We start from the raw sequence: 16,825 nt of genomic DNA, 5'->3' as shown, positions 1-16,825 counted from the left end.
CGACGTTGATTTATTATTATTATTATCATCATTATTATCATTATTCGAATAACAAAGTCTCAGTAGCAGACACCTAACACCAGGTTCTGAAATTGCAGAAATGACATATTTCAGCTTCATATTGAAATGGCGGATGCACGGTTCACAGATCCCTTTCTAACGTAGACGTTGGTTTAACGACAAAGCAATTTTCCTTTTTCCGCTCTCCTCCGAACTCTAGTCGGCTCATTGATTGCAGACGTAAAGCGTTGTTTTCCCTCCACTCGTCCGTCCAGCCGTCCAGTTCGTCTTTGAAACGGTGTCTAGCTGGAAGTTTTGTATCGCTTACAGCTGGACCTGGCAAGAGGCGTAGATCAGTGATTAGTTTAAGCTTCAGCTCACATCAATTGCCGAATTATTTATATGATCGTTTCCGTGAAATCGATGCATAATGCTAGAAAATGTCAGACGCGTTCACATGCACCGAACCCAGGTTTCAGGAAAGCAGAGAGACTTCGATTTCATGTGTCGAGTATCGAAACAAATTTCCTACTAAAGTCTCAGGTATTCCATAGCTTAACAGACCGGGTCCTGAAGTCTTGGAAGTTACAGCAACATAAAAACAGACAGATCCTGTCTGAGTATCCTGACAACTCAGCCATGACAGTTGCCAAAACAAGACGTTGAGATATGCCTTGACGAGAATGAGATTTTCAATTCTTCTTTTGAGATGAATGATATAGTGAAAAAGCAAAGAATATATATATATATTTTTTTTTGCTTAACAACGAATCAAGTCATTTACCTGTTATCAAAATTCATTGTCGAGAATTATGAGCTCTTAAAAAGAACGCCTAATTACTATTTCGTTTGGGTTAGGTCATGAAGTTATAAACTTTTTATATTTTTGTATACATTAAGTTTTGGTATATTTTTATAACACATTGATTTATATAACATAATGAATGCTTTGTGAGTTACAAAGGACTCCAATAATAATAATCATGATAACATGATTGGAAACTGACAATTTTTTTTGAGTACATTTTTGTAGTTCCAGGGTGGGGTCAAAAAAGGACAAAAAATATAGCAGAGAGAAAGTTGATGACAGGATTCACTGAAATTAATTTAAGCATTTTAGAAAGTGCTTATTTGTCTTAGAACTGAGTGCGCAGATAAATGACAAATGTTTTCGTATACTTTGTGAGTATATGTTTGGGACGTATATATGTAAAAATCTACATGCTGATGTGAATTCATGTTAATGTTTATAGTCTCATGCTGTATGCATACATGTTTATGGTAAGTGTATTTGAGCATGTGTGCATGGTTCTGTCATGTGTTTAATTATGCATATAAATGTTTATGGTGTGTCGTGTTTCATGTTTTATGTTTATGGAGTGAGGGAGAGAGATTAGAAGATAGCGACAGCGAGTATTTGTGTGTATTACACGCCATTTCCTGCCGCTAGAGAGTAGATTGAAATCCCACAAACCTTCATTTAATTTATAGTTTATTTCTTTGATGTAGAAATCCCTTTCATAAAGCTCACTGGAGATAACACGAAGTGTGCACACGAGAACACATAAAAGCACTACTTTCCCGGGCGAGGAACAAAGTGCCGAAAGATGTCAGCAGGTGTTTAAATGTATTTTTGTCGACTCAGTTTAAACCTCGGATTTGGAATTGTTTCAAGCGGACTGGCTGTCGTTTGTGGACTGCCATCCCTTAGATAAGCTCTGGAAAGCTCGGTCTGTGCTCATGGGCTCTTCGATTGACCTGTTTGGTGAATTATCTTTAGTATCCTTAATTGGTTAGGGGTACAGATTTATGATTAATTAATCTACTAGTAAACTTCTCTCGGATTTATGAGTTGATAAGGTTGAGGCTATTGCACGATAGGTTTAGTTACCTTATCGGGGTGATTCATAGCGAGGCAGGTTGGGGAGAAAGAGAACAGAGCCCCTAATGTAGCTAAGCAGAAGTGCTAAAAACGGATTCAATATTTTACAAACTAACATGTTCACGCTCAATTTCACGCAAGATAAAGGGATATTTTCTTTATGTATAATGCATGCAACCTTAGAATATGTTGTTCAAAGCACAGGCGATTTATCTCGTTGGACGACGTTGAAACCGCTCACAAAGATATTCCCTATCACACAAATGTCCGGTGGCTACCACCATTATCGTCATCAACTTTGCACGACCAGAAAAGTTTAAAAAATAAACTTCTGCAAAGTTAAAAAAAATCATCGCAATAAAATGGAGAAAGAGAGGGGGAGAGAGAGAGAAAGAGAGAAAACAGTTCTTTTAACAAAAGGACATTACTATTGCTTGTTATTGCCTTTGATGTTCAAGGAGAAGACCATTAACCAGCACTAAGCTATTTGTTGTTGTTGCTGTTGTCGTTGTTAATGTTGGAATTATTATACAGCATCTTTCTCCAGGACCAAAGCCGCGCTTAAAACATTTTAGGAACATATGTATAGGTACAGAAGCACACACCTACTTAGGGTAGCCAATACATACTCTTTTTATCTATAAACACACACAAATCACACTAAAGAAACATGCACGCATACAACAAAACGCACACAGAGTGGAGGAAACAGGAGTACCCAGAGAATACCACCATCAGTGAGGTCTGTCGGAGCCGAGATTCGTCCCCACGACACCCGATTGTCACTGTCGTGGCGCCACCAACCTCCAGTTTTTCCACCCCCATCTAAGCGGTACCCTGGGTGTGCTCACCCAATGGGCGAACGTGCTTCATGAATACGAGCTTAGGGAAAAAGGACATTTACTGTTTTCTCTCTAGATATCGATCTCGAAGTCTTTGGCGCGTGGCGGGTGGCGGGTGGCCGAGCCCAAGTGGTCATGGGATTAATTTCTGCATCATTGGCTACAGTCCTCGGCTGTGGTTACCACACGAGGCATTATATAGGCAGGGTCTCTCCTCGTCATCAAGTGAGAGATCAGTCAACCTCTGTGTCTCAGCAGCAGCAACTTGCTTTCTATAGCTGTGATGGCTTTCGAGGATGCTAGACATTCCCTGCTGGATTCAGGGGAAGGAAACCCAAAGCCGGAGGTGAATGTCAAATCTTGGCCATGGCTTGCTGCCTGTCTTGGAGTGTTGCTTCTGTTCCCCCACCGGCTGGACACTACCCTAGTCACCTCAACGTACGGGTACATTTTTGCGATTGTTATGCTTGCCACAGCTGTAGAGAATGTGACAGGAGTGTGACAGCTCCTGAATAAACGAATACGAGGAATTTGCAGTTTCTTAATCGAAGCAGCTGATATCTAAAGTTCTCAGTTATTATAAATTCACGCATTGGTGCATGAAAACATAAAAATTACTATTTTAAGAGTAACGAATTTGTTTTAGGAAAAAATGTTAGAATCTCTAGTATATTTTAATAATTTTTATTATTACAGTATTAAAACAAATTTAGTTTTAGTTTATAATATAATAAATTACATTAATAATTTTAATTCAAAATAATAATTTTGTTTTAAAGTTATGTAGTTTTGTGTAGCAAAACTTTAACATTATGTAGCTTCGCGGCAGAGTGGAGGGAAAAGTGTAAAACCAAGAAAATTAAATACTGATTGCGCAGGAGTATCAATTATTTCGACATATTAACACTACTGTTTAAATACCGATACATAATAATGTCAACAATGTATTGATATCCTGACAGATGTGCAGCTTGGATGCAAAAGCAAAACAAAGAGAATAAAAGTATTTTCTCAGTTCTAAGTGTCGACGTTTTTCTGTGTTATGAAGAAATTAAGAAATCGTATTTTGTTGGGGCAGATTTTACCGGAAGTATTACATGGATGACAAGATCATAACCGATCCTTCAACAGTAGTAGGCAGCCTCTATGATGTCAACTCGCTTTTGCGATGTGCGATGAGATGCATGACACAGGAGCAGTGCCACACCTTCTTCTTCGTCAGTCAGGAATCTTTCTGTCAGCTTCATTCTGTTCTCTTCCTGGGCGCCGACGAGGGTACAACAAAGATCAGCAGCACTTACTGGCAGCTGACACAAGGTTTGTCTTGTCTGTCTTGTTTGTCTTGTTTGTTGTCTGTCCTGTTTCTTGCCTGTCTTTCCATTAATCTTTGTTAATAAACTCCTGCCCCCCGTTGGTTCATCTGCTTGAACAACACACCATGTCCGTTGCCTTCCAAGACTGTCTTTTTGGATGAATTGCTTTGATTTGTTTTTCTGTTGAACCTCGACACAAATAACCCTAAAACATTAACAATAAAGTTTCAATGTAAAAAAGGTTGCAATGACTATAAAAAGATGTATTATTTTCTAAGATTCAATAATTTATTGATGTAAGTATTTAACGCTTAGAAAGAAGAGAGACAGAGAGATAGTTTTCCCCTACAACTAGCTTGTTTTAAAAAATCTTCTCCAGTGTAAAGAATCTTGAATCTTCTACAAGCCCTTCGTGAAGTCTTCACCCGCTGATGCTGTACTAGCATCATGATTTTCTGTTGAGGTTTATTCCCTTTGAGTTTAAAATAAAACGACTCCAGTTTAATTATCTCATTCACACTATGACATCAGTTGTCTCCATTATCACCTGAGTCCATGCTGATTACATCAGTAAAAAGAGGAACCACAGACTTTGTAAAGCATGAAAGGGTCTGTCAGTATACATTCCAATCTTTCTTGTAAAAAAACCCATTAAATTAGTGTCTTGAAATGCTTAAGTGAGATCAGAGATGTTGAGTGCGCAGGACTAGGTCAGACGAATTTGTTGTTGTTAGTCCATCTTAAAACGTCTTTCAGAATTGTGGTTGTATATTCAGTGTAATTTTAATGCTGTTTCAGAAGCCTGCCCTTACAGTCAGGGCTTTATCTTATATCGGCCTTTGGGGCTGTGTTATCAATACCACTTCCAGAAGGAGCACTGGGCAACCGCCAACGCCACCTGTTCCAATCAGGGAACAATGCTCTTGAAGGTTGATACTGAAAGCAAGTTCCAACACATGTACGCATTTCTCCGAAACTCCTCAGGTTTGTACGAGTTTGCGACTTTTCTATCAGGAATAAAACACATTTTTCTCAGTTCGTTTGCTCTATAAGTACGAAAGTTATGACAAATAAATAACGGGCGTGTTTGGTGTATCTTATATTCATTCCTGTCCATTGACAGCCACGCGACTGGAGCACGTGTCTGTCGGTGCCTCCAGGGTGAGTGGCACCTGGCGGTGGCAGGACGGAACTGACGTCACCTGGTTCCGCTGGGGGTCCGGCGAGCCGAGCAGTTCCACTGAGCAGTGCCTGACCATGGCGTGGTTCTACTTCTTCCAGTGGAACGACGTGCCTTGCGACGTGGACCCCAACGCCTTCTACAATTTTATCTGCCAGAAACTTGTTTAGAAATCGTCAGTCTCTGAGTAGAAAGTACATGCACCTCGGCCGCCGAGTGTTTAGTATTTGCTGTCTCTTGACATTCTACTCAAAGTCTGGTTGCATCACACAGATGTACACAAAGTCGTTATGTATGTGTTTACTTGTGTTTAGTTGTGTGTGTGTGTGTGTGTGTGTGTGATCTGTCTTTCTTATAAATTAATTTTCTTGTTTAGGTTTGGTATGTGGTAGATGGTGATCGCTTTGTTGTTTGAAAGAATGGAATTTAATCTGTTGCACCTGGTGTCTCATCGTTTATAGTTTCATAATAATACTTGTTACTTTACTATTGAGTGTAGCGGTCTTGTTCTGCTTGTGCTGTAGTTATTTTATTGTCATCACCACCACCACTCTGAACTCTGGGCAGCCTACCTTCACTGTATTGGTGACAGAACATCGACGACGACGACGACGATGATGATGCTGATGATGATTAAAAACACACTTTCATAATATAACAATTGTATAAACACCATCACCAAGATTTTAGGCTAACCACAATAAGTAATAATGATAACTGTTATCAGTTAGTGATTAAATTTATGAAACGATTAAATCTTTAGTATGAAAAAAATCCTTTTGGAAAGTTAATATGCTGTAGATCAAGTAGAAGTGAATTCCACTATTCAGAGCCAGCGTGCGAGAAAGGCAGCCCCACGGAGCGACTTTGCTCATATAACAGGGTTGCACAGCGGGTCAGTTACCTACAGGGGTGGGTGTAGAATGTCGGAGATTTGTCTACCCGTAAACTTTCCTTCATTTTGCTTCAGGTTTGCCAGCTGCGCGAGCGCGGAACCTAATTACCGCCGTGGGAAGTAACCGCAGGTAGACAGTTACAGTTACCTTTATGCTTGAGCTGCACTGGCACCTGACACATTGAAAAACAAATAATACCAGCGGTGAAACTCGAATTTCTGATTTTTAGAGTACCTGTTGATAAATCTCTAAAGATGTGGGCTCGTGAGGCAAGGACTCGCCATGACGCTGAGTTAATTACAGACACCTGTGAAGTCTTGACACTTGGTCCAATTACTCCTGGGTAATTTAACTGTAAGTCTGGGATGAAGTCTTGTCACATCTGTCAGTCTTAGGTGTTTTGATAATTATGTGATGAACCTGAGAATATCGTTTGCTTGAAACTGTTACTTCTGCTCCCACTGCGTGTTGTATGTTTGCGTGCGCGTCCGCTTCTTTTCTTATTTGGCAAAGATTTGGGAAAATTCGGCTACGCATAGGTAAAAAGCACTTCAGTAGACAACATAGAGATACAAGAAGAATCAGAGAGTAAAAAAAGTCTCGACGATGTAATATATTTTCATAAATTTAAGCTTGACGCTGAGCGGAATCAGGTGACTGGTCTAGAATAAGGTGGTGAGAAGGGTGGTGGGCACAGTGGGTGGGTGGTGGACGTGACGAGCTCCAGTGGCGAATCAAACAGCCACTACTTGCGCTCACTTCTATCTCGACCATAAATTTGTGTTCTGTGTGACCCGAACACCGCCAGCAGTGAGAACAGATTCATTTCCTTAGAGGAACATCATGGTGATGTGCCGCCCACCCAGAGAACTGCGGTGATACACGCTGCAAAAGTGGAAAAGATGCAGATATCAGGATACTTTCGCAGGTGAGATGAAGCAGCGAAAACAAATAAGTCACACATATATATATATTATTCTAAATTTTCTATTTCTGGAATATAACCATAACCTTTGTGCACGGGATAGGTGGCGGGTGAGGAGTCGGTTGTAAGCGGGTGGCCAAGAAATAATCTTGTGTGTTGGCCGTGAATGACCGCTGTGTGAAGGCGAATCTCGTCAACCCGGTTTGAGAAAAGAGGACACTTCACGAGGAAAAAAATATAGACGAGTACATGTTAAATAAAAATATTACTTACATCTTTGTGTGTGTGTGTGTGTGTGTGTGTTCATGACTGAAATATGCACTAATAGATGCTGATGTCAGTGGATCTTTTGGTGTTAAGACAAACAAAATAAGGTGCCAGTCAATTTACCAATTCGACCGCCGCACGAGTTGAGGCAATAGTCCATTAAGCCACTGTCTATAGCCGATTCGATCACATCATCTATACGACGATTCGATTACAAAGAAATGAAGTTTATGATTCAGTTTTTTTATTGGTATTGGTTGACCTGCACTTGTTTACTCTTCTCTTGTTTGTGTCGCAGTTGTGAGTGTGCATGTTGGTGTGTGCTGGGTGGGACGAGGATCTAGTCAACACAAATAAGGGTTGTCTGCACTTCACTTTTTCACGATTCTAAATTTATTAAAGTGAATCTTGCTTGCCTCTTTTATGTATATTATGTTTGAAAGTGCACCTTTAGAAAGTAACTTGAAGCGCAGTGGGGCTTAAGGACACTTCTGAAAGGTCTCCACGCTACTCTCCTTTTTTTCCCTGATATAAAGGAAGAAGAAATCAAACTCCTCCTAAACGCTCCCAGCATACTTCTATTTATAAATGAAGTATAGCGAGACCCCTTAGGTTTCACAGCAGCTATAATATACATTAAATACTAGTTAAACTAATCGGGTTACCTGGGAACAGATTAAACAGACACACGAGATGCATCATGGACATAGAAGAACGGCCAACACAACTGGGTGTTTAATGTAAAATCTTTCTAATGATGAAGGGGCTGGAGTTGTCTGGTTATATATAGAAGTAGGGGATGAACAGCGGTTTTATTTTCTTTGCAGAATTCAAGGACCGGATTTTATCATGTTTACTGCAAAACCAGCACAGATCATTAGAAGACACTAGACACTGTGTCTGGTTCGGAGAATATTAAAGTGTATTTGAGTCTGAAAAATTCAGACTTACAGTATGCAGACTTAGGAACCAGAAAAATTGTTTTTTAAGGGATAACTAATAGAAGACATGCCGATCATGAAAATGTGACCATGAAGAGGAATATCACTTCTTATTTAAATACCAAGAATATGCATACCAACAGGTACCACCATAATTATTACCTACATAAGAATAAACAGTACAACAAACTGTGAGTAATATAATGGATGTGTGGATGTATATAATATTAAAGAAATGCATTTCTGTATTTGTTGTATAGATACAGTTATTTTGTCAGACCTTAATCATATGTCTAGAAAGTTTTTTAATAGTGGAATATGCACTTAACTCCATTTCACTACCTACGAGCAAACGATATTTCCATTTATCATTATCAATCATGCTTCAGTATTTCAACAAGTAACCTTCATTCTCTTAATGTCGAAAACTGAGACAATAAACAATGTCGTGTTATATAAACCCGATTTCAACATATTGTGTGGTTACATTATCACTTTTTGTCGTTTGTTTGTGAACACGCGTGTCAACAGACAAATAATTTGAACAGTAACGAATTCTGTAAATGGTCCAATCACCTCCTGACTGTAGGCAGTGCTAGGATTTACTGTTAACTCGACCAATGACGATGACAATATCGACTGTAAAGATGAAAGGTAAAAGGAACAAAAGGGGAAACGGGACGACCAACACTTTCTCTCTCCCACAAAATCCATGAACACCCGTGATCCTGCCGGCAGTTTTAATCTCTATCTAGAATAGTGTTATAGTTCTGAAGAAAAAAATGTAAGCTGACAAATTTCCATCCCATTCGTCTTTGCACTTTTGCGAAGGTAAACACCTGGGTGGGGCGAGGACGGGTAGGGGTGGACAAAAATTATGGCATTTTCCTACCCGGACATTCACTCAAGTCTCAGTCGTGAGCGGGTGGCCGTCACTCGAGGCGCGAGTCAGTGCAGTCCCTTGAGATCGTTACATGTATGTTGTGAACACCCGGTTACAGGGCATAATAGATGCACAAAAGAATGAGAGCCAGATGAAAGAAGCTGGTGAATCTGATTATAAAACATAAAATATGTATGTGCCGTTCATTAGGAAAGGCAAGAGAGTCAATGAGAGGAGTGCTGTCACCTCGCCTTCACAACACGCCTTGTAAGTAAGAGGTAGTCAGCTCCTACAGTCCGAAAACGAGGAGAACATTAATAATATATTCATAGATAAACAAATGTTGTGATGGAGCTTGAGAATGAAAACATTTTATGAAAAGAAACAAAAGCTACAAATTTGATTTCGAATATATATCATTTGTAAACAGCCAAAAAGTACTAACTAATGGATTTTATAAACCTTTTTTTTTACCTTTTCTCTATTGTTACAAGTGTTTGTGGAATTATAATTAATCTATTGATTAGCTCGGTCTTGTAATTTGATATGTTTGATTGATTAATTTAATCTTTTTAAGTAATTAACCATTTCTTCTTTTTTGTCCGATCGTCGATTCGCTAGTTACAGATACTGTATCGTGATCTTGTTGGTCTTCTTCAGGAAACAGTTTTCATTAAAGTACTAGCTTTGTCTCTCCCTTGCTTTTGTCGAGTATCTTTCTTGGTAGGCGTCTCTGTGTAGGCTGGAATAGCCTTTCTTTATGTGAACGTGTCGATGTGTCAATGTGTCGATGTGTGTATGTGTGAGTGTGTGCGCGCGAGAGAGAGAGAGAGGGGGTGAGAGAGAGAGCACTTTAACGTTTATTAATTAACAAAACTTAATCTGGAATTACCGTCCTGTCTTTTCACAGCACGATGAAGTTCTGGTTCTTGCTGACCGTGGCGCTGGCCAGCATCCTGATGCTCTTTCACCTGCACGTCATCAACCGCCACACGCGCGAGGCCTTCCCGTTCTCGACGTCACGCGACACATGGAGTCACGATTTGACGTCACACAGGTCACGTCGGACCGCACCTCCCTTACAGTCAGGCACGAACAGCGTGACCTGGCGCGAGGAGCAATCGAAGGGGGACCAGGAAACCCACCACGTGTTCTTCCTGAAGGTGCACAAGGCGGCCAGCACCACGGTCCTGGGGGTCATGCTCCGCTTCGCGCTGTCGCGACAGTTGGCCGTCATGCTGCCCAAGCGAGGCAACGTCCTGGCCGAGGACACCAAGTTCTTTCACCAGAACGTTCTGCGCCTGCCGGAAGGGCGGTCTCACTACGATATGCTGTGCAACCACCTGGTCTTCGAAGAGAGGCTCATCCGAAGAACCTTCCTGCACCCCGACGCCAAGTTTTTGGCCATCGTTCGCCACCCGTTCGATCAGTTCATCTCCGCCTTTCAGTATTACCGCAAGGTGTACTCAGTTCCTTACCTGACCAAGATTCCCGGCAGAAATCCTATAGCGACGTATTTGAAAAACCCAGACAAGTGGGAACCCATTAATCCCTTAACCTCATATACAAACAACAGGATGAGTTTTGATTTTGGCATGAAACACCGTTATGTCTCGAACGAAACGTACGTTGATAAGTACGTTGAGTATCTGGAAAATACTTTCGACTTGGTGCTCGTGGTTGAAATGTTCGATGAGTCAATGATCCTCATGAAACGGCTCTTGGGCTGGCGACTCCAGGACATCCTGTACATCAAAAGCAACAGGATGCACGATAAACAAGAATACTTCTTCACCAACCAGGATCGAAAAATTCATCGGAAGTTACGAACCGCGGATTACACTCTCTACAATCATTTCTATAAGGTGCTGAGGATGAAGATCTCAGCCGCAGGTCCTGGTTTCTTCGAGGAGGTAATGCATTTCAGGAACATTCAGCAGAATGTGGAGAAGTTCTGCCTGGAGCCCAAGAAGAGTTTGTCGTTGTTCGTCAACTCCTCGTCGTGGAACGAGGCATTTCACGTCAGTTACTTGGACTGCGTGCTGTTCAAAATGGAGGAAGTAGAACTAGTTGATGTTGCTCGCAGAAAGCTGGGACCCTTGGACGGATGGCCGGAGCTGTCGTCTTTTAATGCTCTTTTCTTTTAGTGTTGATACCAGAGAGTTAAATCCTTTAATAAACTGAGTTTTTAAACTAGCATGATCATCAAAGGTGCCTGTGTGTTGATGGAACTCTAGGAATAACAACAAAAAGTTGGACAATTTGTAGAAGCCCTTTAAAGCAGGAAGTTTCTTGTTTATCCGTTTGTTTTTATTTTAAAGACCAACTCGCGCTTTTTTACTGATAATAGATATTGCGACACAAACTAAACTGTAAATTTTTATCCTCTAAAACCTCTCTGTTCATTAATTATCCAGCAACAAAGAAGGCTATTTGCAGCTGCGGTCAACGAGCGCCGCCAGCAGTATACTACGTCACGCTAGTACACCAATCACAACATTGCCAGCAGTCAACACCAAAGAGAGAGAGTGAGAGAAAGAGTGAGGGAGGGTTCATTTATCATGCTATAGTAGAAGTTTTTCAGGGCCGGAGGAAACTGCACAAATAAACAAATAAAACCGTAGTTGTTCGAGCCTGACGTAGTAGACTGCTCGCGGCGCTCGTTGATCGGGTGCGAATCACGTACTTTGTTACCGGATAATTAATTTACAGACGGGTTTAGAGGCTGGAATGTACAAGTTAGTTTTATGTACCCTATATCTGTCCATATTTGCGAAAACGCAAACCCTTAGGGTTGCTTTTAAAGACTACTACTACTACTAACAATAATATATTTTCCAGAACACAGTATTAAAAACAAAGAGACATATTGTAAGCAAACTACGGTACCGTGAGCAGTATATGGTGAGACGGAGGGGAGAGTGAAGAGACAGAGGGAAGATGACTGGAGAAACTGTGGTGGTGTATTACTACAGCGTTGTTTGACTGAAATGTTGTATTGCTGTTTATTTGCAACAAGGCATGAGCTGTAGTTCATTAATCTGTCATATGACAAAAGTCTTGACATGATTCTCGGCGAAGTTGTGTTTAATGTTTTTTCAGCGTCTGTGAAAAGGAATAATATCCTAGTGGACAGGGAACTGGCATCCAAACCCTTTAAGGTGCTGGTACTGTACTAGTGGGAAGCAGCGAGCTTCAAGTTGACCGAGCTGTTCGTGTACCTAACACTATAGACTTTCTCAAACCCTCTATAGTATAGAGGGTTTGAGAAAGTAAAGAAACTAAGGAGAGATGGAAAGTGAGGTCTTTAACAACCTCAAAGACCAACGACCAAAAGATTCGGGACTACCTTGACCCTAAGCAGGACATCCTGTACCACAACACAAACAGTACACACGAGAAATGTGACATCTTTGAGATTTGTAGACTCCTGTATCACAAACGAGGTCCTGCTGGTCTGTCACTTTGATTTATTTTACGCGGAAAAGCTGTTAGTGCGAATCAAAGATTCGTGACCTGTGACCTGTGACCTTTCACGTCTGAGCTGTGCACAAATTCGTGACGTCCCAGCAAAAAGTAGTCCCAGGTGCGATTGTGACTACGAAAACTGGAATTTTTTAATTCTTTTATTTATTTGTGTTCTGTTTATTTATTCGTTCCTATCTTTCGTCGATCCCTCATAAGTTTGAATAAAGATACTTTGATTATGTCGTCAAGGAGGAAGTCAAACAGTTACTTTTCTCACTTGGAGGAAAGCTCTGAACTGTAAAGGTAAACACAGGATTAGTCAACACTACCCTGTCATTTTGTTTGTCTAGACATGTCACATGACTCATTTCTATAAACTGCATCATAATGCACTGTCAATAGCTCTCTTTAGTTTTCGATATAAATAACAACTGTTGACATTTGAGTGTAGTGTGTAGATATAATATCGTTTCAAAATCATTCACACAGACAGTAAGTGTGCGATCAGTGCATGGGTATTACCCAGAAAGCTTGCAACTTCTCCCAATTAAAAAAAAACTGTAATACAAATCACAACCAATACAGTAACTGACAGAAGACAGCCCCGTGCTGTGGGTGGGGTTTGCTACAGGTAAACAAGCTATTATATGATTGAACACACGGCTTTCAGCACATGATATGGCAGCTGTTAACACCGAGAACACATTTTGCTACAGATGACGGGTAGTCACAAAACGCAAGCATTTTTTTTTTCTTTACATATCCTGACCTGGAACTGCACACCTGCTCTAAAAATAGAACGCCGGTCACGTGCTCCGCCTTAACCTTTTGGTTAACCTCTGTAATAGCACTCTGAGTTCAAACACCTACTTTATGTCAGGACATCATAAGTATTTAGTGCAACAAGGGCTTAGCATATCTTCTTTCTGGAACGAGACTCCGTGTACAGTATTTACAATAACAGATAAATGTTATCAGCGCTAGTTATGGGGTGGACAGACATCAGGTCGCTTTGGTAAAAAAACTATGACATTTCAATATTTTGAGCAACAATTTATCTCTTGTAAATTCATAAACTAACAAAGTAATATTTTACATGAAGTAAAAAAAATGTCTGCATTATGATTTATAAGCTACTACTTGCTTACTGCTCTGAGTTTTGAAGTGTGAGGAGGGATCTTCAGAAATGCACAGTTACACTGGGAGGCACTTTTTTTGTCTCAAGGTGACTTTCACAAAGTACACAAATTTTGTGTAAGGGCATTTACACGGGGCTCTCTACCTGTATGCTGTCTACTAATTTACTAGCTTGTGTATGTGTGCACGTCTAACAGTGTGACAGGTGACAGGTAGCGACTCGCCGCCACACGAGACAAATGATAGAATGGCCTCACACACGGGCGGAAGGTGAGAAGGGGTGTAAGCCATCGTCAAGAGGGTGAGATCACATTTTCAGGCTGAAGCAAGGATAATTAAATCCGTCGGTAAAGGATCAAGTATTTCGGTAATTTACTTTCTGAACTCAGTTTTGTAGATTCTGACCTTGGAGTAATCGCACGCACGCACGCACGCAACCGCACCCCCCAGTGAATATTATTCAGGTAAGAGAAATGGAGCACGGTATACAGTTTCTGAAGAAATTACGTGGTATATAAACTTCACTGCTCAATTCCAAGCAAGAAAGAGAGAGAGATGGGATGTGAAGGTAAAGACGGAGGAGAGAGAAGAGGGAGGGAGTACAGAGAGAGAAGGAAAGAGACTTTGCATTGGTATGGAGAGAAAGGAATGAGACAGTTTCTTCTTTGTCTAGCGTAAACTCTCAGTGACAGTTTATTGTCTAACAATCTTGGATGAAACAGAAACACAAACAACAAATTCTTTGCAAAACTCCAAAACAATAAACTCGAATTTCTGACTGCTGAGAACGCTTCCTCCATCGCTCCATCACCCGACTGCCTGGCTTCGTCTTTCTTGCAACGTCTACATCCGGTGCACGTGCTGGTCCAACTGCATCGGTTGATGATATATGAACACATAGCAGTAGACTGATCGGCATTGCTTGTCATCTGCAAAATGCTCTAAACTTTACACCAACCCATTCACATCTTCAAATGCTGTCAATACATGCAAATTGAATTCATGCACAGCAAACGAACACAAAAGGTCGCTGTCAAGCTGAACAGTTGACACTGTTGACCTCGCCTGAGGAGTGAGATAGTCTAAAGTGACGGCACGAGTGGTTAAGAAAACAGGAAAAGAGAGAGAAAGACAAGCAATGTTTGTTTAGGTTATGGCTCAGTCGTAGGCTATGATAGTAATTGTGAGTTGTTCCTGAACATGCTTTCACTGGTGTTTATGTTTACATTGGTGTAGTCATTGCGTTACCAGGGGCTTCACATTAAAAACGAGCACTACACAGAAGAAATTGTGAGATACTTCAACCACGTAGAACAGACGTAGACACACTGTCACGACATACTAATGAAAAACCTCCTGTTCGGCAACAACTCCACAGCGGGTGAAGAAGGTGAGGGAGGTTGAGCAGGTCACTCGTCATTGCACACCTGTTAAAGACCAACGCACCTACCTAATTCTGAGTGGATAATCTTAGTTGACAAGTTACCGACCCTCAAACATTGACCTCACATGACATGCTGAGAAAGAGGTCAGAACATTGAAATCCTGTTAGGTCGTAACTGCGGTTAATTTTACACATGCTGTCAACTCTCCCTCTAACTGTAGTTTATGGTCAGACTATGAATACCCTCGCACCTCAGCTACACGACAACTAACTCTATCTGTTCTGTTCAGGCATGATTTGCAGAGAATGGGGGAAAACAACGAATGAAATGAAGAAAACGAATAAAATTTGAAGGTACCCTATCTGGCCTTTAAAGGAATGTTGTAGTTTATTGTCATACAGCAGACGGTGATGGACGTCCCTTGTCGACCTTGTCGTCCTCCCTAGGGATCGCGAGCTCAAAGTCACACGTTCTCCTCATTATGAGGCAGTTAGCACAGAACACTGTGTACACAAAAAGACTAAAAGCAAGCAGCTCAGGTGATATTTATGGGATGTTTCCCATGGTATGTTACATGCACCCGGCAAGGTGACGGTGACTTCAAGGAGAGAGCTACCACCTCCCGCCTCCACCCTGTCTTCACGGGGTAAGTCACATAGAACGAGTGTCTACCTCTCCTCGCTCGAGTGTCTACCTCTCCTCGCTCCATTGCTATCACACGTAGTAAACACACCCTAACCTATTTTCCACCCCGCATTAAACAGCTGGGTGCTCTCACCTGTGCTTCTAAAGCTTGTAGAACGTGTTGCAAGGCTTGCGTCCCCTGACCTGTCCCAGTCAACGTTTGTGACAAGTTTTGATCTTAGAAAATAAAAACCCCAACAAAAATATAAATAAACAGAGGGTGACAGGAAATCACTGCACGTGTTGTTTGCTACGTTTGGCTTCGTGACTCCATTTCTTTACGTATTATCATACAAGGCACAGGAATTCCTATTTCCTGGTTTAATTAGAAAGGTGCAAAAAATGTCTCCTTAAATCTTCCCTTTCATTGCCTTGTCTTTCTTTCTATGCTAATAAGGGTACAGCAGCGCTTTCTGCTCTCTATTTTAGAAGTGGTAGACCGTTACCAGTCATTGCTACTACTGACATATCGAGTTAACTGTATTTAAGATCAGCTTACCTACCGTAAAGCTTAACTATCGTCATCTTAAAGAACATTTCTGAACTCTACTGTCCTGGGGAGGAAAGGAAAAGGGCGTCCTCACGATCCCATCACCAACTCTCAACAAACTGGACTCTCTACTCTTTGACAGAGCACAAAAGGAATGGTCCAAACAGTCGACTGAGCACAGGGACCGACTGTAAAAGTCAACAACACACGCAGAAAACCACCTGACCACAAATGGCATACAGGTAAAGTGCAGGTAAACGATAATCTCACCTGACGAGACGAGAGTCTGCTGTGACTCCAGGGTCTGATGTCTCTGAAGGGCTGCCATCTGCCATTTGTTTTAATAAACCCGCTAACTGTCTTATTGGTGGAATTCAAAAATGTGTCCGTTATATTCGTCTTCTTAATACTGTTAAAAATTTCCTGTTAAGAGCAATTCCTGTAACCTGTTAATTGCTTTGAAACTTATATGAGAGCTCAGCTGATTCTCGGTGCCTTTGCGATGATGATGATGATGATGATGATGATGATG

At 41.1% G+C, this 16,825-nt stretch overlaps 2 protein-coding genes and 1 long non-coding RNA gene across 6 annotated transcripts; 2 read left to right on the top strand and 1 right to left on the bottom strand.

The window, feature by feature from the left end:
* The first annotated feature begins 2,852 nt into the window (after positions 1-2,852).
* LOC112564530 (aggrecan core protein-like) lies at positions 2,853-5,418 on the top strand. 2 transcript variants are annotated; one of them, XM_025239397.1, is made up of 4 exons: positions 2,853-3,168; positions 3,803-4,041; positions 4,836-5,021; positions 5,161-5,418. In XM_025239397.1, exons 1-4 carry the CDS (start codon positions 3,008-3,010, stop codon positions 5,385-5,387), a joined length of 813 nt encoding a protein of 270 aa, XP_025095182.1. In that variant the 5' UTR covers positions 2,853-3,007; the 3' UTR covers positions 5,388-5,418. The 2 variants fall into 2 exon arrangements, with proteins under 2 accessions (XP_025095182.1, XP_025095183.1); XM_025239398.1 differs by having other exon boundaries at positions 2,861-3,162.
* A 1,442-nt stretch (positions 5,419-6,860) lies between these two features.
* Positions 6,861-16,753, bottom strand: LOC112564533. Of its 2 annotated transcripts, none has more exons than XR_003099238.1 (3): positions 16,564-16,753; positions 14,514-14,663; positions 6,861-6,998 (listed from the first exon to the last, which is right to left on the bottom strand). It is a non-coding gene; the product is annotated as an uncharacterized LOC112564533 (long non-coding RNA). The 2 variants fall into 2 exon arrangements; XR_003099237.1 differs by lacking the exon at positions 16,564-16,753 and adding an exon at positions 15,185-15,375.
* LOC112564529 (galactose-3-O-sulfotransferase 2-like) lies at positions 6,913-13,040 on the top strand. 2 transcript variants are annotated; one of them, XM_025239396.1, is made up of 2 exons: positions 6,913-7,041; positions 10,040-12,861. In XM_025239396.1, exons 1-2 carry the CDS (start codon positions 7,016-7,018, stop codon positions 11,274-11,276), a joined length of 1,263 nt encoding a protein of 420 aa, XP_025095181.1. In that variant the 5' UTR covers positions 6,913-7,015; the 3' UTR covers positions 11,277-12,861. The 2 variants fall into 2 exon arrangements, with proteins under 2 accessions (XP_025095181.1, XP_025095179.1); XM_025239394.1 differs by lacking the exon at positions 6,913-7,041 and adding an exon at positions 9,155-9,396 and having other exon boundaries at positions 10,040-13,040.
* Positions 16,754-16,825: the final 72 nt, after the last annotated feature.

The sequence above is a fragment of the Pomacea canaliculata genome, linkage group LG5 (genome assembly GCF_003073045.1).
Source record: "Pomacea canaliculata isolate SZHN2017 linkage group LG5, ASM307304v1, whole genome shotgun sequence".
Classification (NCBI taxonomy): Eukaryota; Metazoa; Mollusca; class Gastropoda; order Architaenioglossa; family Ampullariidae; genus Pomacea; species Pomacea canaliculata.
The sequence above is the reverse complement of the archived record's forward strand: the minus strand, read 5'-3'. Positions and strand labels throughout refer to the sequence as shown.